The sequence below is a fragment of the Pocillopora damicornis genome, chromosome 8, assembly GCF_964200805.1.
Source record: "Pocillopora damicornis chromosome 8, jaPocDami1.2, whole genome shotgun sequence".
Classification (NCBI taxonomy): domain Eukaryota; kingdom Metazoa; phylum Cnidaria; class Anthozoa; order Scleractinia; family Pocilloporidae; genus Pocillopora; species Pocillopora damicornis.
Window position 1 is genome coordinate 19,462,234 of NC_142677.1, and position 26,931 is coordinate 19,489,164.

General features: G+C 38.7%; 2 protein-coding genes and 1 long non-coding RNA gene across 5 annotated transcripts; 1 reads left to right on the forward strand and 2 right to left on the reverse strand.

The window, feature by feature from the left end:
* Positions 1-569: 569 nt before the first annotated feature.
* LOC149041736 (transient receptor potential cation channel subfamily A member 1-like) lies at positions 570-10,628 on the reverse strand. Its single transcript, XM_089180980.1, has 9 exons — positions 10,082-10,628; positions 8,522-8,862; positions 7,718-7,988; positions 6,885-7,215; positions 6,460-6,656; positions 5,801-6,130; positions 4,454-5,366; positions 3,693-3,893; positions 570-2,727 (listed from the first exon to the last, which is right to left on the reverse strand). Exons 1-9 carry the CDS (start codon positions 10,480-10,482, stop codon positions 2,443-2,445), a joined length of 3,270 nt encoding a protein of 1,089 aa, XP_089037106.1. The 5' UTR covers positions 10,483-10,628; the 3' UTR covers positions 570-2,442.
* A 973-nt stretch (positions 10,629-11,601) lies between these two features.
* Positions 11,602-22,130, reverse strand: LOC149041737 (uncharacterized). Its single transcript, XM_089180975.1, has 10 exons — positions 20,723-22,130; positions 19,268-19,608; positions 18,901-19,177; positions 18,138-18,468; positions 17,500-17,693; positions 16,607-16,936; positions 15,413-16,343; positions 14,949-15,155; positions 14,492-14,667; positions 11,602-13,165 (listed from the first exon to the last, which is right to left on the reverse strand). The coding sequence occupies exons 1-10, from the start codon at positions 21,199-21,201 to the stop codon at positions 12,781-12,783; spliced, it is 3,651 nt and encodes a 1,216-aa protein (XP_089037101.1). The 5' UTR covers positions 21,202-22,130; the 3' UTR covers positions 11,602-12,780.
* A 28-nt stretch (positions 22,131-22,158) lies between these two features.
* Positions 22,159-26,527, forward strand: LOC149041738 (uncharacterized). 3 transcript variants are annotated; one of them, XR_016179348.1, is made up of 3 exons: positions 22,159-22,240; positions 24,437-24,543; positions 26,389-26,527. It is a non-coding gene; the product is annotated as an uncharacterized LOC149041738 (long non-coding RNA). The 3 variants fall into 3 exon arrangements; XR_016179347.1 differs by lacking the exon at positions 22,159-22,240 and adding an exon at positions 22,303-22,438; XR_016179346.1 differs by lacking the exon at positions 22,159-22,240 and adding an exon at positions 22,698-22,786.
* The last annotated feature ends 404 nt before the right edge of the window (positions 26,528-26,931 follow it).

Consider the following 26,931-nt stretch of genomic DNA (forward strand, 5'->3'; position numbering starts at 1 on the left):
ATTAAAACGCAAAGCTAGTACCTACATGCAGCCTAGCCAATGGCCCATTTGAGCGTGGATTGCAAGTGGATCTATATCAAAAGCTTAGGGGTGGGAAGGGAAGGCTTTTGACTCATCAGTCAAGGAGTAAAAAGTGGACATCTTTGGAGAGGTCTTTTCAGCCTATTGTTGTTTTGGACCGTCCCCCATATTGATAGTAATGCCCATGCCTTGCGGCTGTTGTGTGTGTGTGTGTGTGTGTGGGGGGGGGGGGGGGGGGGGGGGTATGTTTTGGTGAATCCACTCAGATTTACTTGTTTTGTTTTACTCTAAACTCATGGATATGCCGCATTTACTTTAATTCCTGACATAAAGATCATTGCTCTAAGACGCCGTTGCTGTGGTTGCTCTATTATGACTCGGAGACGAGACGAATCTCGTTCAAAAAGTAATCTATTGAATATCAAACAATGGTCAAGCAAAGAATGCTGGGAAATCCATTTTCAATTACGTAGCAACAGCCGGGCGACAGGAAACAGTCATAAAAACAATTAAACAAACCAACCAACTAACAAACAAGTAGACAGAACCAGGGGAATTAATCGCTTTTATTTAAATTAGCCGTAGCCCTTCTTTTTCTACAAAACGATTTAACAAAGAGATAATTTTTACAAAAAAGGAAAAATAACTCACTGCAAACATGCTTCATCCCAGCACTGATAAAATTAACAATTATTACCAGAGTGGAGGTAAAAAATTGTGGATATTCACCACTTTTACCGACACTCAGGTTTTAATTTTTTTTAGTATATATCACACAAATACCTAAAAATAGTTTATGTCGTTCAATATACCGAAATTCGGTCGGAATTGAAACTCTTGACGCACTATTATATTTCTTCGGCTGCTCGGAGGCGAAAAGTACTTGCTATTTACTTCCGAATTAACCAATCAGCGCGCGCAAAAAGCACTAGCTACCTGTGTAGTATAAAAGGTTTAAAACATAGGCTTGGTAATAATCGCCCACCTTCAAATCACTCTATTTAGCACTTTTACTCTAAAAAAATAGATATCACAGGGACATTTTCCTTTTTGACAACGGAGAAAAGCCAATTTAATAAAAATAAAGCTTTGTTTTACGATGACACTGACTTTTGTTAACATCGTACATCATCCCTGTTTAGTAGATTATCAAAGTACAAAATTTGTATTTATCAATGAAAGCTAAACTGTAAGTCAACCGTGCGAATAAACATAAAAGGGGTAATTTCGACTTACTGATTATTCACAACCAGTTTGAGAATACAAGGTGAGCATTAGCAGCTTTGTCTATGTGCTTTGCTGAAGAACCATTTCCAAGTGCGATGTTATAAAATAATTGCTTTTTTTATACAATAGTAATTGTCAAATACTTGTAAAAAAAATATTTCGTAGTTGGTTTGTCGCGGCGTTTGTTGTTGTATTTTTATCCTAGGAAAATATTTCGCGGGAAACATTTGCAGCGGTTTAAACATCTGTGCCAGTCAGACGGATATGAAGCTCGACGTGGTCATAACAGTGGGAAGAATTAAAATAAAGATCTAAAAAATTATTCTTTCAGTTCATTCTTAGGTCTCTGTCTTGTTCTCTTGAAGCCTTTTTAATACATGGATACTCTTCTTTCTTTGACCAAGCCAGTACTTCAATTGTTTCTTTAGACGACATTGCAAGTAGCAGATGATTAACCTTAACATGTGAGCCAACGGAAGAGTTTTTGATTAGTCAAAATTGCTGAATATTATGTTTACTCAAGTTGCACAAATCCAATTACGGCACCGATTTTGCAAGTGAACATACCCACGAGACCTGTCAAGTGGTGCAAATTTGAGCGAGCAGCTGAAAGTATCAGCAAGCCGTTATGTGTGACTCAAAATGGGGAGTTTCAGTGGTGGTCTCATTTGGCGGCTGTCCATCGAACATATCCTCGCCTAACGCTACCCGCTCGTCACCCAGAGTGGGTCTAATCTCATCTATTTCCATCTCAGCATCGGGATCAATCTTTATGGCCAATCGTCGCAATAATGCGTTCTGAACCTCAATCACATTCACCAACGCCTTGACGCGTTTTTTAGTTTTGTCGAGCTGCTTCCGTACTTCAGTATACTCGGAGGCCTTAGATTCTTCTTCGTTATCAGGAGGGCCACGGGTGGGTTTTGCATACCTTGTTAACCCAAGGAGAGTCATCAACCTGAAATTGCGGTATTTGTATTTCTTAGAAGAAAAACACGCGGGACGCTTCACAATTATCAATACAGAAAACTTCCCTCGGTCATTTACTATTAATTTGAACGAGTGAACACAGTGCCAGCATAGAATACTAGACTTGGTGGTGGAAGTCAAACAGGTGTCATTGTCAATGTCACACACATAACCCATAGCTTCAAGTCAGTTGAGCTGATATTGTAGTTATGGGATAGTTTAATGTCAATGTCTCCCGAGGGTTCGATGAGAAAAATATGAATTTTCCAGGATTAATCTTAACCTTTTTTCTATTTGTCGGAGCGTACGAGATTGTTCGTGTGATTGCTCATACCTTCTCAAGCGACTGGATCGATTAGGTCTCAAAATTACAGTTGGATGGTATAGTCGCCGTGTGACGAACCGTGGATAGCTCTGCTCAATCTCTGCTACAAACTCAACTTGCATGGCCAATCTTTTTAGAGTGGCACTCTGTTGAATGGTATCAATATCTCCCACAGCAAGACCAACCTGAACGAAAAAATACACATATATCACAAAAATCCACGAATTTTAATCGCATGCATAAATTTATAGCAGCAAAACGCAAGGAAGAGTTGGACTTTTTCCATCTTCAGCCCGGAAGCTAAAAATGAATCGACCACTGTGGTAGAAGTGCAGGGGAAAAATCCACGAGGATGTCTTACTTAGGAGCTAGATAAGTACACGGGTTGACGGTAAAATAGATACCCATCATCGCCAATTTATTTTCTTCACTTTTATGAATTGTAAAAGGGTAAAGTGTAAAGGCTATGAAAGTCTCACTGTACTTTGTACTCAATCAATCAATCAATCAATCAATCAATCCTTTATTTAAACACGTGACACCCAGGAGTACAGAAGTACTCGTTTAAACGTGTACGTGTATTTCTATCCACCCAACCCAACCCAGGGGAGGACATCCATCACACAGTAATCTCGTGCGTGGGAAATTAACGTCTCCTACCCCAAACCCTGCAGGAGACGGGACCTCCGGCTTAACGTCTCATCCGAGAAGACGAAGCAAGGTGAGTGAAGCGACTTGCTTAAGGCCACAACGTAGTGCCCCATCCAGGACTCGAACCTGGGCCGTCCGACCCAGAGTCCAGCGCTCTGACCACTGGGCCACTCACGCCTCTGCGCCACTGAAGCTCGAGTAATGGATTGTTCTAACGAATAAAACTTTAACAGCTCTTTTCTGATTCTAGTGATTTAAAGACTTTCGAAACATCACATTTAGTTAATATAAAGTTCTTTCGAGTCTTAGTTTAAGGCCTTTAATTTTGCGGGTTGCTTTATAGATATCTATGCTCATTGATTCAAACAAGCGCTCATTGATTTTATCGCTTTAATTTTCATTTTACTTAGAAATTGTCAAAGGAAACTGAAGTAAAAAAAAAAAAATGGAAAAAATAAAATGATTTTCAAAACTGACATTAATAGAAAGTAAGACGTACCAACAGGTTCATCAAAACGATGCCCATCAGAAACAGAAATAAAGTAAGGAATATAAAGGAAGTTTCAGGAAAGGGATTCTTTCGTGCCCCAGTCGTGGTATTTTTCCCAATAGTCTCAACGAAGGTGTCATCGAATTCAAGCTCTCCAATCATCATCACTATCACCTTTATGAAGGCGATACCTGGATTTTTAAAAGAATCCTGTGGCAAGAAAATGAGTATATATTAGATGAATGAATAAATAAATACATAAATGGATAGAGAGATAATGTGAAAAGAAAGACGAAAATGAAATACTTCGTTAAATAGATAAATTGAATAACGAAAGCGCGGGATTATGAGTGACTAAGTGACTGAATGAATGACAGAGGAATGAACGATTGAAAGGCTTCAAGTGTTTAAAATGGGTGAGTGAAGGATGATGATTGAATGAATAAATCAGTCAGTTAATCAATCAGTCAATCAATCAATCAATCAATGAACAAATCAGTGAGTGAATTAGTGGATGAGTGAGTGAATCAATCGGTGAGTGAGTGAGGTAATAACTTCAAGCAACTCCCAGACAATCGGATACAAAGCGAGAGCCATTTATCTCTTGATAACTAGCACATTTTCGTCCTACAGGCTCTTAGTTTTGCCTGTGTGAATTTTAAGTTCTATTCGTCCCTTTGCGGTTTTTTTTTTCGCTTTCTTTGATTTCTCTGACTTTGGCTTTTTATTACTCAATCAAAATGTCATCAGTTTGTGTTGCATTATCTTACCAGCTCTTTGAAGAGGACGTAGAAAACAATTGTAAAACCAAAGATAAAGATGAGGAAGACCAGTAGGACTTTAAAAACTGTCTTTGTGACCTCCACAAACATGGTGACGTAAATTCCAAACATACGAAACCGACGGAGAAACAAAACCAAGTTTGCGTAACAGAGGAATATTGAGGTGACGCCAACTTGCCAAATAAGGAAAGGATCTGTCATTTCCCTGAACCAATCATCAATGACTTTATCGGGCAAGACATATGGCAACAGGAAAGCGAAGGTAGTCCCGTACAGCGCCCATTCCAGTAGATTGCTTAAATCCGTGAAGTACCTAAATCTCTGTATCAGAATCTGTAAAATCTCTTTTACAAGATGGAAAACTGCAATACCAAATACTACATATGAGAATCCTACGCTGAAATCCGTCACTGTGTCATAAATATCCGACGCCGGTTCACAATACAAAGGATCTCCACTAAATTCCTCATCTTCATCGCAAACTTCGACGTCCGAAAACGTCTGCAATTCCCTTACGTTGATGATGAAAGCCGAGTAGAGACCAACAAAGATCAAGTATGAAAAAAAGTTTAAGTAGTATATAAATCGACCAAATTTTGACCACTTTTGATTCAAGAGCGCCTGTGTCAGTGGGTGAAGAAGCAGTTTCTTTTGTTCATGTTTCACCATGGTGATGGGTCCGAAAAAACGCCTCCCGTGCACAAAAGCCGGATCATCCGGACCTGGGTCAAGGAGGCGAAAGTCGTAGGTAACAGAGAACTGGGGATCGTTTGTGTTTGTCATTTCCGATCGCTTGATACATTTGTCCATCAGCAGCTCTGCACTGTCTGGGAAGTGCTCTATCAGCAGCCTCATTGGTGTATGGCCCTGCATGTCCTTATGCTCCATTATTTCTGACCATCTGCGAAAGTCGCAAATTTATGCAAGTCTAGTCAGTTCTTCTCTAGCTTCGCTTGTAAATTGATTAAAATAAAATGCACAAAGTTTATTTCTCAGTTGTCAGATGGGAAAATTACCCAACATAGAAGTGAAATTAAACAGGATTGTTCCTTGGTGGAAAAGAACTATTTGTATCGATATCAATTATCAAAAAAGTCGATGTTGATGCTCCAAAATTCTGCCTTTAAGTTCTACACGGTGACCGCTTTCGCATAAGAAATTCACTTGAGTGTGTGAACACCAAGACTCCCTCACGACTGCTAGATCATTAATACTCTCTAAACTTCCCACTTAGACGATTAGATAAGCATAACTTATACTTAAAGAAATCTCAAAGGTTTATACCTAGAGAAGAGCAATAGGTTATAATTGTAAGTGCAAATGGAAAGAGCATACCTTGAGTTTTTTACCATAGCCATGGCTACATCGCTGTTCCCTGTTCGAACTGCAACTTCTAAACACGTGAGCCCCTGGGTGTTGCAAACAGTTAAACTTGCCCCATTTTCCATCAGCAAGTTTACAATGCCGATGTGACCTTGTTTACAAGCAATATGCAATGCAGTGTCACCCTCACTGTTGACGTCATCCGGAGATGCTTGCATATCGAGCAATTCTTGACATGATTTTGCCCAGCCCAGGCTTGACGCCCACATCAATGGTGTCCAGGAGTTGTTGTCTTTAGTGCTAACGTCCGCTCCAAGTTTCAACAAAGTGTGACAAACTTTCCTGCATTAAAATAAGACAAAGGCTATTCGTCAAATACATTCCAGATATAGCATGGAGTTACAAGGTGAAATGTGTAAGTAAGAATCCAACAACTTTTTTTTTTATGAAGTGGTTTTTCTCCACAAATAATTTTGTCTCCATGAAACAAGAAAGAGTCCAAAAGAAAGTGGATAAGTTGATTAACTGTTTGGAATGACAGATTAAATGGTCGATATTGTATAGAAACAGGTGAGAATTCCATATCAAGATATTGTGCTCTAACTCTAGCCACATCGCTTCCCAACAATCGGGCATGTTTTTACTTCTTCTTTTTTTTTTTTTTTTTTTACCTGTGACCACTCATGACTGCATAATGAAGTGGGGTTCTTCCTTTTTCGTCCCGGTCATTCAGTCCAGAGGCTATTCGACGAGCCAGTGCTTCCACCTGTTCATACATTCCATACTGAGCAGCAAGGTGGAGGGGAGTTTGCTGCGTTTCATCGTGGAAAGTGAACCTTGTTTGTTTGTCCAAAAGTGCACCCATTATCTGGTTTGAAGAAAAGTGAGTGCAGTTTCATCGCAGTTTTAAGACTTAATTTTTCTCTCTGATTTAAATTTATTCCCGTTTGTCCCACTGACATGGTAAGCCGGAAGGACTACAATGAGTTTCTTGCAGACTTGCTTTCACGTGTCTCTTTTTTCTAATTTGGCCTCTCAAAAAGTAGCCCACGATTGATAATTAAAAGAATAACTGGATAACAATTGCCATACATACCCTGATGTCTTTAACCGTAGCTGCATAATGCAACGGAACTCTCTCGTTCACATCTGGCCTGTAAAGGTTGGATAAAACAGAATTTTCCTCCAGGAGCATTTGAAGTGTTTCCAAATTTTCGTTCTCCACTGCCAGGTGAATACAGTTCTTCATGAAGATGTCAGATGCTTTGACGTCAGCTCCCCTTTGGAGAAGCACTCGAGCACACCTTGTCTGACCAGCCGCTACTGCATCTAGGAAAGGCGTATTGCTTTGTGCATCACGTGTGTCAAAACCTACTCCGTTATCGAGAAGAAAGGAAATAATGTCATCACGGTTGAACACAGCCGCCCTAAAAAGTAATTGGACACAAATATTCTTCCTATTGAAAGCAATTTTGCATTGAACAATCACTTGACCCTAAATCTTTTCAGTTACTAATATGGACGTGAAATGAAATCGAAACAAGGAATGGAAATTGTAGAATTTACAATTTTTGAAGTTACTTAATTTAGGTGCAGTTGAAGGTCTTGCAAAGCTAGACGACAAACTTTCCCATCCGGCAGAAAAGTCTCATAAAACCAGATAACAGGCTACTTTTATGATTAGGAAGATTAGGTGATCGAGTCGTCATCGCAAATTACGCGTGGAAATGGCATGGATATACAAGCGTAACAAACAAGAAGAGATGAGAAAAAAGCACATTGGACAGTTCATTGTGCTCATAATTAAATTGCGGTTCAGCAACCTCCAAAGATTAACACTTTCGAGATGTCAATTTCATGTAAGACGGCTTGAGATAAACATTTCATGGGATACTCCAAAGACTCAGTCAAGATAAATTATCTGTTTACCTGTGAAGAACAGTTTTGGAGTCAGCATTTTTAATATTTACATCAGCTCCTTTCTGTAACAATAATTTTACCATCTGCAAGTTTCCTTTCACTGTTGCCACGTACAAAGATGTCTCATTATTCGATTTGAGTGCGTTTATGTCTGCCCCATTTTGCAGACACACCATCCCTGTTTTGAGATCATTTGCTCCAGCTGCTAGATGTAAGACTGTGTTATTATTTATATCTCGGTCTTCCACAAGCTCAGTGATATTTTGTCTCCTCTCAGTGGCTGAAAGAAATACGTTTCAATGAGAATGATTCGCATACTTAAAAGAGGAAGTTAATCGCATATCGTTTATTGTCATCTGTTTGCTCAATTTCAAATCGTAAATATCCTCTTTAGGTCTGCAGCTTTATCGCTTGCAGTAAAAAAAAATTGGATTTGATTCTGGGATGAGAGTGTAGCTTTCTGATCAAACCATGGAATGGTTTATTACAATGGAAGATGAAATAAGCACCGGAGGAATTTTTGTGAAATGGCCTTTTTAGCGAGATGTCGAGTCGAGTTAATTTCGTGTGTGCGTGTGGGTTTTGTTCACCAATTGCTGTAAATTGTAAATTGAGTGAACGATCTTGCTATGCTAGTTTACTTCTTGGAAAAAAAAAATTTGCTTGTCACCCACAAGGTGTTTTAAGACGCTGAAGACTTGAAAAACTAAATGGAATATTTATCGAGTATGTGTGTCAGTAAATACAGCCTAAGGAACGCAGACTCCTCGTATCAGTCTATCCGTCGCAAAGCCGTTGCTGTTTTCTACTCACCAGTTTGCAAAATAAGAGAAGCTATTGCGGAGTTGCCATTGTACACTGCGGTATGAAGAGGGGTCATTAGCTCCGTCGATTTAGCCCGTATATCTGCCCCCTCTTCAAGAAGCATCTTTGAAATGGCCATGTTTCCACTAACACAGGCCAAGTGTAGTGGAGTCATATGAGAGGAGTCCTTCGAATTGACGTCAACTTTGGCATGACGTAACAAAAGCTTTGCCACCTGATCATTCCCCCGGCGTGCTGCGAAGTGTAACGCCGTGTTACCATTTTTTGATGCTAAAGCGGGGTCGGCACCTTTTTCAATCAACAACTGAACGGTTGCCGTGCAATTGAATCTGTGCAAGAGAGATGACAATTTTTGTTGACAGGGTTGTAATATAAGTAGCCCCCCAGAAGGAACTGTCACTATAACATACGAAGATTCTAATCCCGTAGGAGATACTAATTACGTCGTTGGGACCTAAGTTATCTAAGACGCAGAACCGAATTGTTCATAAATTTCGCCTGAGCCCGAATATACAGTAACTGGGTCGAACGCTGTGAACAAGTAGACCAAACAAGTTGTACAACTGTTAATACCGTTACGTCCAGAGGGTAAATTTATTACAAACTTTCAAGTGTCGAAATACCAAAATTAGATCAATAGCCTGGAATGCAGACGAGGTAAGTGTCTCATCTGAAGGCCCCAAGCATAGCATCGTACTAAAAACAATCAAATCAAAATCTGAAATCGTCTTGAAATTTTCCACTTGTAGTTCAAACGACTACAAGTGTTCCTTAAAACGAATGTGCAAACAGATTTTGGCAATATTTCCACTCTGGATGTAAATGGAATTCTTTTCCCTCTGTGAACTTCTCCGCTCCAGTGCTTCGCTTTGTTTGACTGTCTCAATGTTTTTTTGCTTTGTTTTTTTTTTTTTAACGCAGGAATTCATGTTCTCTAGTATCTACCTTCTTAAATACTATTAATGATCGTTGATAATACAAATGAGCATTTTTTTTATAGCCATCGTTGTATTTGTTCCCCGGTTTAATCTGTTCATCAACTTAAAACGCATCAAATTAAAGTAATTCTTTTGTGATCGCCGCAAATTTCGTCTATATTTATTGCTTTCAGCAACCAGTATTTGACGGCGAAATGTTGTCGTCAAGGATGCATCTAAGGAAGTTGGAACGCTGCACATACACTTCACGTAGTGTCGAAAACGTGTCAACAATACCTCAAGTGAAAACTAATTTGTTTTCATAAATTTCGGGTCTTCTTATTGTTTCTTGCGTGCATTATAAATGTGAGCTTTCTTGGATAAAAGATAGACATTGGGAATAAAGTAATATGCTTAGTACATTTTGCGATTTAACTTGTATGCTTTCGATGCTGATAAGAATCGCAAATCCACATCTACTTTCTATAAAATGCGTGACCTCATTTGAAATTACAAAAAAAAACCCAGCAGTGCTTACTTTCTCAAATTACAGAAATGAATAATTCTGAACAGTTTGCAAGACTCATAAAATTATTCATCAAATACTCTTGCAAATGAAAAGGAAACTTACCTTGCAGCGATGTGAAGCGGTGTAAGGTTTTCTTCTCTGGTTAGAACATCGATACGTGCGTGGTGCTCCAGCAACGATTTAGCGACGTGAACTCGATCATAACGTGCTGCATGATGGAGCATCGCAAGTCCCGACTGATCTAATTTATCAATAGTTTTGGCATTTCCCTTTCGGCTGAGCTGTTCACTGACAACGTTAACTATACCATCGCGCACAGCTTCGAACAAACCGGTGGCTCGAGAGATAACTGGCTTTCCAAGTTCGCTCATTTCCAAATTTAGTCTCTCTTTGCTCACGAAAGGAGCTTTCTTTCGGTCTTCACCGACGTTAGTGTTTCCATTGGTTTCGTCTTCCATCGGTGAAAGTAGGTATTTATTTCGGAGGTTATTTTTTATCGACATATTTCTTAGCCGCAGCAATGTTGCCGGGTTTTCTTGGATCACCAGCTTCCAGGCGTAGGAATTCTAATTGTTTCTCCTCGAGTTGGCGAGAGTTAATATAGTCAGTTCGCTTGTGATTTCAAGCTATTTTGCATTGTGATCGTGATTAACATAAGAACCTTTTATTTCAATTAGTAGTGTACCCGCTGTGCCGCCTTGAAAAGACTGCGGCTATATATAGTACTCGACCTAAGACGCTGGAAAGGTCCCACATAGAACAAATCACCAAGAGAACCTCTTAAGTGTCACGTATCAGGCCGTAAAGTTGTTTAAAACACGGTAAAATGTCATTGTTTTCTCTATCCAAGAACTGTATGCATAATGTAGTGTGGAAATTTTACCTCAAACACTTTTGAACTGAGAGTTTTTAGATTTGAATCGGATCACAGTTTCACAAGTTACACTATATTTTGTTAGTAAGAGTTTGCACAAATTGTATTTTTTACTTATTCATGTTTACATTTTTTTTTTCATTTTCGTTATAATCTGCATCTCTGATCAACATCAACTTGAAAATGGTTTTGCCATATGAATCACGAGTGCATTTACTTATCATTCATTCTTCGTCAAAGATTTTGATAAATGAGTTACACTCATAGGAATATAGCTTGACTTTGCTCAGGAGAGGTACAGTTAAATGGTACAGGACAAGGGATTCCGCCGAGGCCATTTTGGGTAATGTTTGGTTTTGTTGAAAAAGGGAAGGTAACTCAAAATTTGATGGTACATTAATATCCTGAACTTTTTCCCGTTATCGTGTAGTGTAGAGGCAATACGGGGGTCTGGGTTAACCGTTAGCCATAAAAGAACAAAAAACATCAGCCGTTAGGCGTACAAATTGACAAATTTTAACCGTTATACGTAAAAAAAAGTTGGCTGCAAAGAATATTCTGTCAACCGTCACGGAAATTAACCTTCGGCGTAAAAATGGCCAACCTTTTATTTAAGCCAGCCGTAAAAGCCATTACCCCATTATGACTCTCTAATGTACCCTGCTTTGTTGGTTCCTTTGTGCGAATAAACAAAGGATAATATTGTAGCTGTTTCAATAAAAGAATCGCTGCCAAAAGCATTGGACCGTTACAATTTTGCAGACGTTTAATTGATTGGTATTCAAGAACATAACGTACCCTGTGCCACGCAAAGATTGAAATAGATTTTCCATTGGCAAAATAAAACGAACAGTTCACGACAGAACAACTGAAAAGTTGATGACTTGAAGTGTAGAATTCCTCGACCATCTGGTAAAAGTCTGTCACATGCTCACAGAGAGAAGCTGAAATTCTTGTTAGGTCGTTATGTCGTTAGGTCTCAAAATATTTCTCTAGATATGATCTTGAATCCATACGGATTTGTTTTCGGAAAGAAATCTTACTAATTCTAACCAGCAAGAAAGAAAACAGTTAATCATTCATTGTCCAATTACAAGCATGACGCGTACACTGTCCTATCAGTGTTCAAATCGGGCTGGTGATAACCAATCACGTTCGAAACTTTTGTTATAGTTTTGATTAATAATGGAAAAAATTATAATGTATTTGAGAATGGTGAAATGTTCGGTTGGTCGGCCAAAGAATAATTATCTGGTTCAACTACAAATGAACGGATGTTACATCTCTAATATAACAACGTTACTATCGGTGCTGTTCAAGTGTTCACTCGTTCTAAACCATAATATGAAAACGCTTTAACTGATTCTCACACGATTTCATCGAGGTTTTCTACGAGACCATTTATATGCATTGGGTATCTACCGCTAATCATGGGTAACAACTCTGTACGCAATCTACACGTATTATTACAAAATGACTAACAAAATATTCAAATTATACTAAACATTTAAACACGTAACGGCAGAAAGTCGTTCTGTTGATGAACGGGAACGAAGTCTCCCTGAGTGTATTCTCCCGTTTAAATACATTCCTGTCTAACACTTATCGTTTTAAGCAAAGGTAAAGGAGAAATAAGTGTCAGGCCATCAGCTAGTCCACACATTACCGCTTTTATCGGATTGTTTCAGTAAATGGAACCACAGATGCACTTTAGCAATACATTTGGCAAAAGCTTTGAAATGAGAGATGTTTTCACTGAAAAGGAACTACTCCTACCGCTTTTCTTGTCACATCAAAAAGTTCTCGGGCGAGGGTTGTTGTTGGTACAAGTCCCATTTTTATTTAATCCGTCCGTTTCTAGCACGTTGTTGGGTGATCATTTGATGCTTTTAACTGCCTCCAGTGAGTGCGTTGAACCAAGCGAGAATTACAAGCCACCCTCGAAGAGAGAATTTGATGCCTTGTCTTCCCTGGTGAATTCTGCGCTTGTGTCATCCGTCGGTAGTTCGCTTTCTGTTCCCCCTTCACGTGATGGGCCATGTTTGCCATCTGGACCATCCACACCATCCACGCGACGTCCTTCCCTAGCCTCCTCATTCCCTTGCGGTAGCTCAAAGCTGGGGTCTATTCTGTGTGCTAGACTTCTAAGCAAATTGTTTTGTGCTTCTAGCATTTCCATCATCGTCTTGATCCTTTTCTTGTTCTTCGTCATCTCTCCGTGTAGCACGGCAAGTTCATTTGGCTTGCTGTCTTCATCATCAACTGGCTCTGGAGTGGCTTCATCAATCCATGCATATAACCAGTCTATTACTCTGTAAAGAATCGAAAACGAGCAAAGATTAAATTTATCGTATTTATCACCCTTGACTGAGCCCCCATGGCCTGTTTGTATTGTCTTCCACCTGTATTAAGCGGTCACTCAAGGCGGAACCACTCAAATACAACTACGAATAATCTCTCAAGTCAAATTTATGACATATTTATCTCCCGGAATCAATGTTAGTACTTTGAGTTCAAATGTCCTCAGAACAATTTGGATAATCATTCATATAACCATATATACCTGTATTAAGGTCACTTCCCACCTTGAGAGGCCGAAAATATCGATTTTTGTTTTATTTGACTAAACCGAATTCAAATATTCAACCTACCGTTTCCATAATTTTTTTCCTGAAATCTTTAAAGCAACTGAGTTATTTAGAAACACGTATTCTCTAATAAAAGTTCATAAATCAAGAAGGTGTCATAATCTCGGACCTGGGCGAATCCCATGTTGAGGCTCGATTTCAATGCTATTCCCATATTTTGTTTACATCGCGCACTTCGCAAAATTCACACGTGGAAGCTCTTTGCTTACAGAATCTTTGCTCATGGAAAAATCAAAAGCGGAAGAAAGTCCTTAGTGAAAAAGAAAAAAATACAGGCCCAACGAAGAGAGAAAGAGTACCATTCTGGCAAGAAAAGAAAAAAATCCTTCGTGAAAGCGATTGGCAGTGGCTGAGCTCCACGCTGGCGTCCAAATTTCGAACAAAGAAGTCGCCATCAAAACAAAATTTGCCACACATAATGTTAAAAACGAGGTTTCCTTTTCTTTCTGCATGCCTTGCTACAAAAACATGAACAATCGCCTCGAATGTAATTTTGAAAGCTGTCGGTCGATTTGTTGTCTTGCTCCTCAGCACATTTTCCGGTTTTTCCATTTTCGCCGCGGGTTTTTCCTTTGCCTTTGGCAACTTTGCTCATTATTGTGTCGTCCTCCTCAACGCTCTACTGAACGATCGCGATTAAAAAAAAACAAAAAACAAAAAAAAAACAAAAAAACGTGTCTGCAACGTTCAACCTGTGTTAACAGTCACCCTGCCAATCCCATGGGTGAACGCTTAATACAGGTTAGACTGTATTACTTTTCTTCCAGATTGAGATGCTGGTCAACCGCTGCTCGACCGCAGCACTTCGCCGCATTTCGTACACTTCGCTGTTGCCTAATGCTACCCTTGTACATTCCATTTAAACATAATGCGGAGTCCAACTTTTAATTTATATTACCTGGTGACGTCGTCTATGTCACGGAATGAACTTTATCATACTCATGTGTTTAAAAAAATTGACTGAAGTGATAATTTAGTCTACTTTCATACCTTTTGCGTCTCGAGTGTTTGTTTGGTTTTTCGACGTAAACCATCTGGTAGACTCTACGGATGATGAAGGAAGGATAGGCTTCTTCTATTGCAATTTGATACTCAATTTGCATGGCCAATCTTCTCACTGTTGCAAACTTCTTCATTTGCTCAGTATCCCCAACAGCCAAACCGACCTAAAACAAAAGAAAAGCTCAGAACTCCGCGCTTTAGCCAGTTTGCGGGCTTTTACCTCAAGTACAACTGGATTTTTTTTCCTTGTCTGTGATTGGCCAATTTCATTATCTTTCTTTTCATTTGGCACCCAAACGAAATAAGCTCTTGAATCAGTGCCACAACCACACAAATGCACATATGACAACAAAAAAAACATCGATTTTACAAATATTGGTAAGGTTGCAGATCAAAAAGACATTCTGTTGTGTAATCGAAAACTTATTGAATCAAGTTTTCTTACCAAGAGATTCATGAGTGCAATGGCCAGTAAAATCAAACATAGGAAGATGAAGAAGAACCCAACTTGTGGAAATGGATTTAACGGCCGCTCTTTGTTATCGTTCCTGTATTCACCGATTGAATCAATGAAGATTGAACCAAAGTCCAGCTCCCCAATCATCATAACCATTACACGCAGTAAAGAGTGTTGCACGGTGTGAAATCCAGTCTGCAATAAGATGCGAGACATGTTTACTGTTTATGTTTTTTTTTGTTGAGGCAGCAAATTTTGATGGTATTTTACAGCAACAACGACCGTAAATTTTCTTCCTTTACCATCATAGTTCAATCCAATAATGTGATATCTGACTATTCTTGAGCGCTTTTTTAACAATGACTATCAACCACTCGCACGCTACTATTGCATGGCTTGCGAAAAATACGTCAGTAATTTGCTTAAGAAGATAAAAATGTGATGCACCCTACCTGCTCTTTGAAGAGGATGTGGAACACCAGGGCAAACCCAAAGAGGAGAAAAATAAAAACCAGCAACACCTGGAAAACCGTCTTAGTCACTTCAATGTACATTGAGATGTAAGTGCCAAATAAACGATACCTCCTGAGAAAGAGCATCATGTTCATGTAGCACACGAAGATTGCGAAAATTCCAGTTGTCCAGAGTAAGCGTGGATCAGAAATGCTTGCAAACCAGTCGTCAAGGTTTTCTCCAGTAGTTAGATAGGGAACCATAAAAATTGCAGCAGAGAAATATAGAATCCAGTCAAGGTAATTGGACGCGTCCTTAAAGTAATTCCAGCGTTGAACATAAATCTGGAAAAATTCTTTAATGATATGGAATAAGGATAATATCATAATTATGACTGGTGCAGCTTGCGTAAAAGGCGTTTTCGTCGGATAAATATCGGAGGGTTTAGGCTTGTAGTCGTCTTCATCATCTTCCATCGCGTTATTAAGTTGCCTTGGCCTTGGGGTTTTTCTGTTCACTGGTCTGAAATTCTGGCCCTCCCTTTGAACAACTATAAATGCAGTGATGAGTATCATCAATAAGAGGTACGTGAAAAAATCGGAGATGAACACATATCTTCCTAATGTGCTCCACTTCCTTTGGTTGAACTTCAGCGTGAGTGGATGAAGAAGGAGCCTCTGCCGATTGTGCTTGATCATGGCTTCAAGAGCTGAAAATCTGGATCTTCTACGGCAATCTTGAACGTCTGGGCCAGGATCCAGATACTTAAAGTTATACGTAACCGCAAAGTCTGGATCGGAAACGTTGAGGCGCGGAGAGTGATGCACGCAATGATTGAGCAAAACTTCAGCTGCATCTGGAAAATTCTCAACAAGGAGTGACATGGCATCTTGGCCTGTTGATGTTTTGTAATTTTCCAATTCTGTCCACCTTAAAAGGATAAACAGCAAACAATTAAATAGAAGAGTTAAGCGTCAGGAAACCAGAAAAATATTGTTGCACCATACTACACAAATATTTTGGGTGAAAATTTAAAAATCGTTATATTTAAGGAGATTCGGTTGTCTTTTGGGGTTCCTCTGTAACCTCTGTAACCGGTTACTCATTTGGAATTGGTGTATCGGAAAAAAGCATTATTTGATAATTCACCACATCTATGGTTTCTTTAAGCACTACAACGACAAAAAACTGACCTTTTGTGCTTCACAAATACCATGGCGACCTCGCAGGAGCCCGCTTTAGCTGCCGTTTCCAAACATGCATGATCTCTATTATTTAATAGCACTACGCTTGCTCCGCGGTCCAGAAGAAGTTCCACGATAGCTCCACGCCCCTGCCCGCATGCCATGTGTAATGCAGAGTCACCATCGTTGTCCCAAAGGTCAGCAGAAGCTTTGTGGTCAAGCAAAAGCTCGGCACATTTGGCGTGGTTTCCCTTCACTGACAACATCAACGGAGTTTGGAAATTGTTGTCTCTACAGTTAATTTCAGCTCCCATACTCAAGAGTACTGTACAAGCTTTCCTATGAAGATGGAATCAATTACATGGCAATGAGCAAAACACAAAAAGCATTATTTCATTGGTGGTTACACTCACAAAGGCCCCTAAAGATTCGTAACTCGAAGTTAAAAGTCACTTACAGTAAATTTAGCACTAGACCGTTGAACTGTTATTAGACTGCACCCTTGAGATTGAAAAAAATCTACTGGGTTTCTACGTTTCTCTCCATTTATAGGTAGTTTTTTTCATGTCTTATCCTACGCGATCCAAGCTCACGTAATCCTCCGTTTTAATGTCAACAAAAAAAAACTGTAGTCGAAAGAGGCAATGGAAGGTGGCTCTATCAGAAACTTAAGAATCGGGAATTACTAAATAAGAACTCACAGAAAACAGATTGCCAATGGAAATAGAATGTCGTAGGAATGATTTTTCATATTTCGATAATTAGAGATCAGTAAGACTACATTGATCACCTGGTAGCTGTTGTAATAGCTTACATTGAACGAAATCTTTTTCGTAAAGTTTTTAATTCCGTACGTCGCTTAACACCGAATGTGATGTAAAAATAATCTATTATTTTGTTACCGCTGTCCTTTCCTGGCCGCACAATGAAGGGGGGTTCGCCCAAGGTCGTCTCGATCGTTAACGCCACACATCCGCTTCACTAACATGTCAACGTGTTTAGATGAGGACGATTCTGCGGCGAGATGGACAGGGGTTTTCTGATTCACATCTCGGTAGGACATTTGCTTTTGTTTGGATAATATCAGCTCTAGAATCTGTACGATAGACACATTATCAAGAAGTTATTTCATCGGGCTTTTACTTTAAACGTAACACATAATATAGATTACTTTTAAAGGAATGAAAAGAAAGGTGTGGGTCTCAATAAGGATTGGAATCTCCGAGCCTACAATGTTATGGTTATTTCACTTATCTATGCGTCACTGGAAACTCGCCACGAGCTATGCCAAATACTCGGCTCATATGTGGCAAACATTTTACCAGCAGCTAGGATCAGCCATGTCGAAAGCGGAGAATGGTTAACAAAGGGATAATGTATATTTGGAGCTTGGTTGGCGATCGAGTTTGTATATACAATATTTAATTCGGCCGTGATTATTGTTTTGATAAATACCTGTAGCAGAGACATTAACTGTGTATACAGAAAGAAGACTACTTTGCGACTATTCATGAACCATTTACACCGCAGTTCTCTTTACCTTTATGTCTTTTGTAATGGCAGCACTGTGTAAAGGGACCCTATCCCACAGATCTGCTTTGGACAAATTGTTAGTACCCGCGCGAGTCTCTAAAAGCATAGCAAGCATCTTGAGCCGTTCATTCTCTACCGCGAGGTGAACACAAGTCTTCATGAGCAAATCAGTTGCAGAGATGTCAGCTCCATGTTGGAGGAGAGCCCTGGCTGCTTCAACGTGACCGGCGGCAACTGCATTCAGGAATGGCGAGCGGCCTTCGCCATCACGTGCATTTAGCTTGGCATCTTTCGCCAAAAGAAGTTCAATAAATTTGGTTTGGTTGAACATAGCCGCCCTGCAGAGCAATAGTAAATTTGCCATGGATTGGTCATCAAAATTTAGCAGGAAACAAACTTAAGTTATCGAGCTTGATGCCTACAACTGTCTGGCTGACGATCCGTCCGACTAATGACATGATGTTACCTACGTAACTGAATGGTTGCCTTTAAAACTCGTCAGCTTACTGTGACTCCCACTGAATGACTGTTTCGGTAGCACCACCACAGCCTCATCCACATAGTGCTTCCCACTGACTAACAGCTCACTGCAGCAAGCAAGTCTTAAATTTCAATAACTCAGTTCTCTACTTTCTTCAAGAAACAAATATTCATAACAAGCATTTTACTTTAAAACAGCTCCATTTGTGGAACCAAATGTTAGGCTCGAGGAAAGTCTTGCCCTAACAGCAAACACAATGTGGAGAAGCAAGTAATTCTCAAGGACATACCTGTGAAGAGGGGTTTTGGAGTCTCCGTCTTTAACGTTAACAAAAGCCCCTCGAGATATCAGCAACTCAGCCACCTCTAGGTTCCCTCGGATTGCAGCCAAATGTAGTGCACTAGCTTCGTCACATTTCTTCGAGTTGACGTTAGCGCCATTTTCAAGACAAAGTTCAGCGGTTATCACATCATTATTCCACGCCGCCAAATGTAGAACTGTGTTATTCTGCAGATCTTCATTGTCCACCATTTCCTTTGTGTTAGTGTCAACATCGTTGTCTGAGGCTAGTAAAAACGAGATCATCTCCATTATCATTATCATCATTATTACCATAATTATGATTAGTATTACTATTGTAAGACATATCTCCCTACCTCGCCTAAATACAAGCCTTGCGATCTGCGAATATCCATGTACAATAGCATTATGGAGGGGTGTCGACCGGTCCGCCGAAACTGCCCTAATGTCTGCTCCATAATTCATGAGAACTTGGGAAACTTTGCTATGTCCTTCGCCGCAAGCTAGGTGCAAAGCAGTTTGTCCTGAGCCATCTTTTTCGTCAATCTTTACTGAAGGATGCTCCAGAAGAGCTTTTACGATCTCTTCGTTTCCTCGGAGCGCTGCGAAGTGCAGTGGGGTGCTTCCTTTGATACCTTTAATGGATGGGTCTGCTCCTCGTTGCAAAAGAACGTTTACAGTGGAGAGACCATTGAACCTGTGTGATAAGTGCCATAAAAGTGAAAGTACAGTAAGAAGTATAATAATACATATATGTAATTTACAAGTATAATACACTTCTAGATACTTATTGCCTGAACATTTCACAGCCAACTGGGATTTGACGATTTTCCAAAGTCTTAAAGATGTGACACCTTTAATTTTATGACTTTATAATCAGAGCAAACTTATCAAAGTCAAAGAAACAATTTCGACATTTTTAGATGTTTCTTTTGACTGTTGTGTTTGGATGGGATTAACTTTGCAATAATTATTTGCTTAAGCTAACAATCGGTGGGAAAAAATTACCAATACCAAGAAGAACGGCAAGCATAGCGACAATTTATATGACTGTAAATGGCGAACTTAAAAAGCAACGGTTAGATTATTGAACAGTCGAAAAATTCCTTAGGCGTAAAAATTATTCAGGCCAAGGCAATAAAACCAGAGAAATAAAGAAAGGAAAAACATATTTTAAAAGTATGACGGATTCAGTTCTGAAATATCCATAGTTTGACCCTTATAAACTGAAGCGACCATATAAATGTTCATAGTTTCCACTAAGCCTATTTCAGTTACAGCATTATGCTAATCACAACCAAAACCACATCCAATATCCAGTAAATTTACATAATCTGTCAAAATTTTTTAATCGTCAAGAAATTTTAACAAAGCACACAATACAGTATTTTTTTTATCAACACTTTGGCCAAAGGATCACTCTTCCCACATTATCCTGTCGGAGCTCAACGGAAATACAAATTTAAAAACAAGTACATGATAACATGAAATACTAAACCTAAAGTGAGCCATATGAAGATGGCGTTACCAAACAAAGCAGATCAAAACAATAATATTTCAAAACAGAAAGATGCGACGTTTAGAGCGAAATATAACAGTTTGCTTGTGGAGGAAAAAACATCCCCGTGCTAAATCTCTAAAATCAGCGATTTGATCTTTTATGTTGACCAAAGTACAGAGGAGAGAAACGAGTTTTGATTTTTTTCGTGATCGTATGTAAATGTTCAACGGGTGACATGTAAAGAAAACGAATGTTAAATTCAAAGCACGTAAGTTTAACTGTTGCGGATTTCATTTCAATTTGAACACACCTGGCGGCTAAGTGTAGAGGCGTCCACTTAAACTGACTGGTACCAATGTTTATATCTGCCCCATAATCTAACAGAGTGTGGACGATTCTGTTAAAATTGTATCGTGCTGCAACATGAATAAGGGCGAAGCCATGGCCATCTTTCTTGTCGATCTCGTGAGTGTCTTGCAGGTTACTGAGCTCTTCCAGGACCAGTTCCACTTCATCTTCACGAATCGCTTCAAAAATCTTCAGAGCACGAGGTGACACAGAGGTTACCCCAGTGTCGCTGACTTCCAGAGCGCCATCATCGTACACAAAGGTCCTATCGGGGTTTGCCACGGGTTGATAATCGACCAGAGGTAGATCGTATTTGCCATCTGGATATTCCTCATCCTTCGAAGTCTTAAAAGGGTTACAAAACCTCTCCCGGCGTCCCTTCGGCTTCCTTGAGCTCTCGTTTTCGTCTGCAACTTTACTGTCTTTCTTCGATTTTCTCATCTCAGCTACTTCGTTCGTGACATCGACAGCAATACCTGCCGAGGTGAAGAGGATGTGTGGCTTTATAATCGCGAAATCACGTGTCGAGACCTTTATTTCCGATGAAGAACAGATCGTGTCTTAAACATTTATACGCCAATCAAAATCCTTGTCTGAGCTTTGTTTGTGATGTCATAAGCATTTTCATGTCAGGAAATACGCAAAACGACAGTATTTGCAATTTGAACGTGAATTTATCAAGCACCTCGTTTTACCAAACCATGCAAAATTTAAAAACAATCATTTCACTTCAATTGTTGTGATAATGAGATAAAGTAACAACTCAAATAGATAGAAGCGTGTATCTTTTGTTATCGAGGTGTTGAAATCTGTAGAATACGATTTCTCCCAAATTTAGTACCCGAAATTCTTAAAATGTTTTTGTAATTGCGCCGAGAGAAGCTTGAAGTCTCTTCTCAGGCAAAGATACACCAGAACGTTTTGCCAAGGTTGGTGACCGCAGTCTACTCATATCAGTCTGTTCTTGCTTCAAATAGACACTATTTTCTTATGAGAAAGTCTCGTTTTAACTAGAGACTGGACTAGGACTTGACGATCTCATTCTTAGAGTATGTACTTACTTAGCCTCTTCAGGCTACCTTGTAAATTTATTCTTCAGAACTTGTGTCATTGCATCATACTTTCCTATTCATTATTGCATTCACTATTCAGACAGAATATAGAAGTGGATATAAAGGTGATAAATCAATATAGTAATATAATAGCTGATGATCAGTGAGATTAATTATCCAGTCCAATAGTCCACTTAACGTGAGCAGGAAATGCTACCCTGATCAACTGACGTATGTTCTGTTGCACTTTGTAATAATCGTCGTACTTAAGCTTTTTAATACCTGTCGAACTTTGGAATAAAATCGTCGCACTTTGTAATAACAGACCATCGCACTTTGTAATAAAGTAAGCTGTCGCACTCGGTAACAAAACTTCTCGCACTTTGAAATGAACATGGTAGAGACGGTCGGAGGGCGAGTAGACCCTAGTAGGTATCACAAAGTATGATAGAACGACGTATCATCTTAAATCCAAATTGCTCAATAGCAACGTTTTTAGCCTTGGTCCGGAAGCCTACTCATCTGGAAATTACGTTGTTAATTTGCCAGTCAAGCTGAAAACGAAATTCTCGGATTCTCATGATAGATTTTTCCTTATTCTCTCAAGTCCTTGAATAGAATGTCAGGTAGGACAAAGCAGATTAATGGAAAAATATTCTCCCCAATTTTTGAACGTTAATATGTTTTTATAAATTCGTCTTTTACTTAAACACTCGAAGAGAAATTTCATACCTACGCGCGCCCATGTATTATTCTCTATTTATCATTGTTTGGAAATGAGAACGAGACGTGATTAAAAATATTCACTTCTCTGTTCAAAAAACCTATATCTTTGACCCCTGAGAGTGCGCGTGACTGGAATCTTATTACTCCCTTGCAAATCACCCTGAACGTCACAGAAATAAGGAAATGATCACGAACTAAAGAGGCACTAGATTGTTGAACAAATTCTCCTTGTCAGCACCTTGGGAAAGGTATTGAGAACACTACACAGAATGTGAATATTGATGTTTTAATTCACCACATGTGCATTTGATTGTATTAAGTCCAGGCTTAACCGGCTTTGCAATAATTCAGACCGGGGCTCTCAAGTCATTCATCTTCTTTATCTTTTATCGGTCTCGTTTTGTTTTGGTTCAATCTATCCTTCTTCCCTATTTGATTCATGTTTACTTGAAAAAACAAATTTTGCGAGGTTTCACTCTTTTCAAAAGCAATTTCTAAGCCGCGTAAAATATCTAAAGATATCGTGTAGGGTGGAAATTAAGAATAAGCTGGTGAGCCAAAATTATATGAATATAGTTTGGTCGCAATAAAGAAGCGCCTCATACCATTATCATTATTATCATAATTATTATTCGAATCAATAAATTTTTAGAAACTGATTTTACTATAAAAATTAATGTTAAAACTACAGTAGAGCATGATTTTTTAGTTGATTTATACATTTGTGTGCCCGTAAACATTTATAAATTTGTTTCAATAATGAGTGGTTACAGTTCAGAAAAACTAAGTTAAAACTTGAACACCGGAAACCGCGAAGACAGATGATATCGAGATCGTTAACCGCGTTATCATGGAAGGTATTGATAAGAATAATTTCCAAGGTGGCGCAAAATTTAAAATAGACTTTAAAAAATTATCTTAGGCACAGGAATAAGTTCTCTCAGTTTAGGATCTCTTGAATAATCATACTCGTAATTTACAAGTCGGACTCTGGTCTCGTGGTCTTCAGATTCTATTAATTATGCGTTTACAAACCATATTTAACCCCACTCTGTCCTACTTTTATTTATTACTTTTATTATTATTATTATTATTATTATTATTATTATCGTTATAATTATTATTATTATCATTATAATAATAATTATTATTGTTATCATTACTAGTGTTATTATTATGAGAGTATAACACTTCTGGATGCCCAAATCCTTAGCACTATAGTTGGGCCACGCGAGCCGTAGCCAACTCCGTGATAAGGACTTAACCTTAATTATTAAAACTATACTAAAACCCAAATAGTTAAAAATATTTAGACCTAATAAGATTCTTGCTTATGAAAACAGGAAAGAGTTCCTGATGACCGGAGCACTATTGTTATCATTATTATTATTATTATTATTATTATTATTATTATTATTATTATTATTATTATTTTATTATTATTATTATTAATTTTATTTTTGTTAAAGGTATTGGTATTTGTATCACTAGAATCATAATCATTGAATCTACTTTTCCTTGCCCTCTGGAAGTACGGCACACAGCAGCAAATTACAGAACCTGTATCTTCAGTTAACCACCTCAGTTAGCTTAAACGTGTCACGACTATGGATCTCATCAACCAATGAAGAAGTCGGGGCAAGCTCACCTGTTCGACGTTGCTGTGTTTAAGTGTTATTTTGGCTTTTGTTCTTTTTGCTTTTTTTTTCCATACAGAATTTCCTCTGAAAATAAGAGGTACCATGGGTAGTATTAAATTATTTTTCCTCCATCTCTGAAATGGTTAATTCAATTCATACATGTAAATTGGCATTAGCAGACTCCTTCGAATTATTTCCCCATTGTTGAGTCAATACAAGAATTTAAGAGTTTAGAAATTCTATATTTCCTGTACTTAGGTTATTGGAAAATGCAGGGGAAAATCAGTATTCATTCCTGAAACTTACAGCCGTAATGAAGCAATAGGTGAAAAAGTGGCAAATGTTCTTCGAACTTGGAAAAGAGTGTGAGTAGTGGATTCTGTTTTCGGTAGAGACTTAAGGGGAAACTGGACGAGGCATACATAAAAACACGTACAGATCTATATATATATTTTTTCCTTTAGGCGCTGTAAGAAATTCTCAGAGCCCTTTATCATCGCTTGTCTTCCGTGGTTGAATTAGATTTCTCATCCCCCTTCAGTAATTAAAAATAAGACAAAAGAAAATAAACAGTGCTACAAGTGACCGGCAGAGTGGCGCCATTCAAATGAAAAGAGCGCAATATTTGATCACTTCAGCGCATCCGTGTAACGTAGAATCTTATTACTCTGCGAACCCGTAACTGGGCGAAAATTAAATACTTCCAAAGCTTGTTCTTCCATTCTGATTGTAGAGGCATATATATGCATTTCTACAGGCTTAAATATGGTTACTGGTGACGGCTGTTGATTGTACAAATAGATGTCTGTCTCTCTCAGACTTTATCAAGTTTCCTGAGTTCCGGGCAGTTAAAGATATCATTTATGTATTGATCTGTATGTATCTAATAGGTAGCTAGGTGTGGCTCTCGTGATCTTATCGTTCTGTTTCATATTTATAGAATACCCTAAAGGCCTCGAAGTTGGGGCATACACACCGAAAGAATATAGCTGCAAGGGCATTTTAAATTTCTTGACATAAGAGTAGATTGACTTTCTTTCAGTGTCAGGCATGTCTAGATCGGGTCAGTTATTGTGGTTTTAATTTTTTTTTAAAAGTAAAACTTAAAGGGTTAGGTAACTGCGCAATTTTTATTGTTGATTCCACTGACGTGGGCGTCAAAATCGTGCTCCTTTCTCACAATACAAACGAGTCCTTAAATAATTACTCGTTGACAACCTTCACGATTAACGACATCGGTCTAAAGCGCGTTTGTCAAATCAAAGAAGTTTCATAATCGTTCGCGAGACACATGAACGATCCAACCATTGAAGTTCGCTCCGAGCTAGAATGTCAAATGCGTTAAAAGAAAAAAAAACCGGAAACTGAAAAAATAAGTCTCAACTCATGTTTCGCGAACGCCGAAGGATCAGTGGGTAACATCTTTTCTTGAAATTCAGTTCACGTCGTTATTTGAAATATCAAGTTGTTTTTTTGCACCTGTTATGCAAGATTTCTTAGCATATTGAGTTTCCGCGCCAGTGATACTAAAATCACGCTGAGATTGAACCACTTTCAGCAAAAATTGTGATTCAAGTGAATTGAATGAATTTCAAACGCGAGAATGGAAAATTCACGAAAAAATAAACACCATATCCATGTCGGCAGACCGAAATAATCGATCATCGCAGTAACAAGATTCACCCGAAAGAGAGAAATATAAAACAACAGCATGCAGTGTATGTATATATAAATTCGATTGCTCTTGTGATTTCAAGTCTCACAATACATGATAACAGCTAGTACGAAGGCACTTTTGTACTTAAATTGGTGTGTTAAACTGATTTCCCTCACGGTTAATTCTGTGGATTCACTCGGCTATCACAAATGTTATAACAATAAAATTATAAATATTTCTGTTCTTTTAGGCAACGATAGTCTTGACTGAGCAGTGCGGTTGATTTTCTTCATCCAGAAAGCATTTAGTTGCAACTGTAATGCATTAATACATTCGTTGCAATTCAGTTTCTTTGTCAATTTGGAAAGCTAAAAAGGTATATGATGGCATAACATTTCAAGTGAAGCACTGACAAAACAGTTCCCTCCTTCGAATGTCGTTACAATAAACGTTTTATGACTTATTTAAAAGCTTTTAACCCATTAGCGTCTCTCAAGTTATCGGATCAAATTTGGATATTTTCGAACACTTCCAAAATATTGGTTTTTTTCAGTGATTGCTTCCATGAGGATTGGAATTTTATACACGATCTTGAAGAACAGAGATATGTGATAACTGTAACATCGGGGCAGTCCTTGAAGATTCATCTAGCGGCAAAGCGAACAAGGCATTAAAGATATCCATCAAGGAAGATTAACGAAGAGAGTGCTTTCTTCTCCTTTGAGGAATTGTAATGGCCTCTCGGAACGAGCGACAGTAGGATAAAATTTGATGGCAAAAGTATCTATCTTACGGTTGTGAATAGCCACTTTATCAATAAACCAAGCGGCGCTCCAATTTTACACTGTTCAAACAGCATGAAACGGCGCCAGGCAAGTCAAATAATGGCGGGAAAAAAATTAAACACAATTGACATGACCACGTATGTAGTAAAAAATAACCGCAGAAAGCGTCTTTCATTGCTTTTCCAGGGCTTGGATTTTCCTCAAGTGGCTTATTGTCAGCTACGCCTTTTTTTTTTTTTTTTTTTTTTTTTTTTTTAAGCCACAAGGAAAGTAAATGCAGGCAATTTGTATTTCCTTCCGCGAGCGGCTTT

What these genes read in the sequence shown, in the direction of transcription:
- LOC149041737 (XM_089180975.1), bottom strand. Translation starts at nt 21,201, where the DNA reads ATGAGAAAATCGAAGAAAGACAGTAAAGTTGCAGACGAAAACGAGAGC. An exon ending in CCTCTACACTTAGCCGCCAG is followed by an intron (nt 19,609 to 20,722) that starts GTGTGTTCAAAT and finishes CTTATCACACAG; the next exon opens with GTTCAATGGTCTCTCCACTG. An exon ending in GTATTTGTGAAGCACAAAAG is followed by an intron (nt 16,344 to 16,606) that starts GTCAGTTTTTTG and finishes TATCCTTTTAAG; the next exon opens with GTGGACAGAATTGGAAAATT.
- LOC149041736 (XM_089180980.1), bottom strand. Translation starts at nt 10,482, where the DNA reads ATGTCGATAAAAAATAACCTCCGAAATAAATACCTACTTTCACCGATG. An exon ending in CTACGGTTAAAGACATCAGG is followed by an intron (nt 6,657 to 6,884) that starts GTATGTATGGCA and finishes TCTTCAAACCAG; the next exon opens with ATAATGGGTGCACTTTTGGA. An exon ending in GCTATGGTAAAAAACTCAAG is followed by an intron (nt 5,367 to 5,800) that starts GTATGCTCTTTC and finishes CGACTTTCGCAG; the next exon opens with ATGGTCAGAAATAATGGAGC.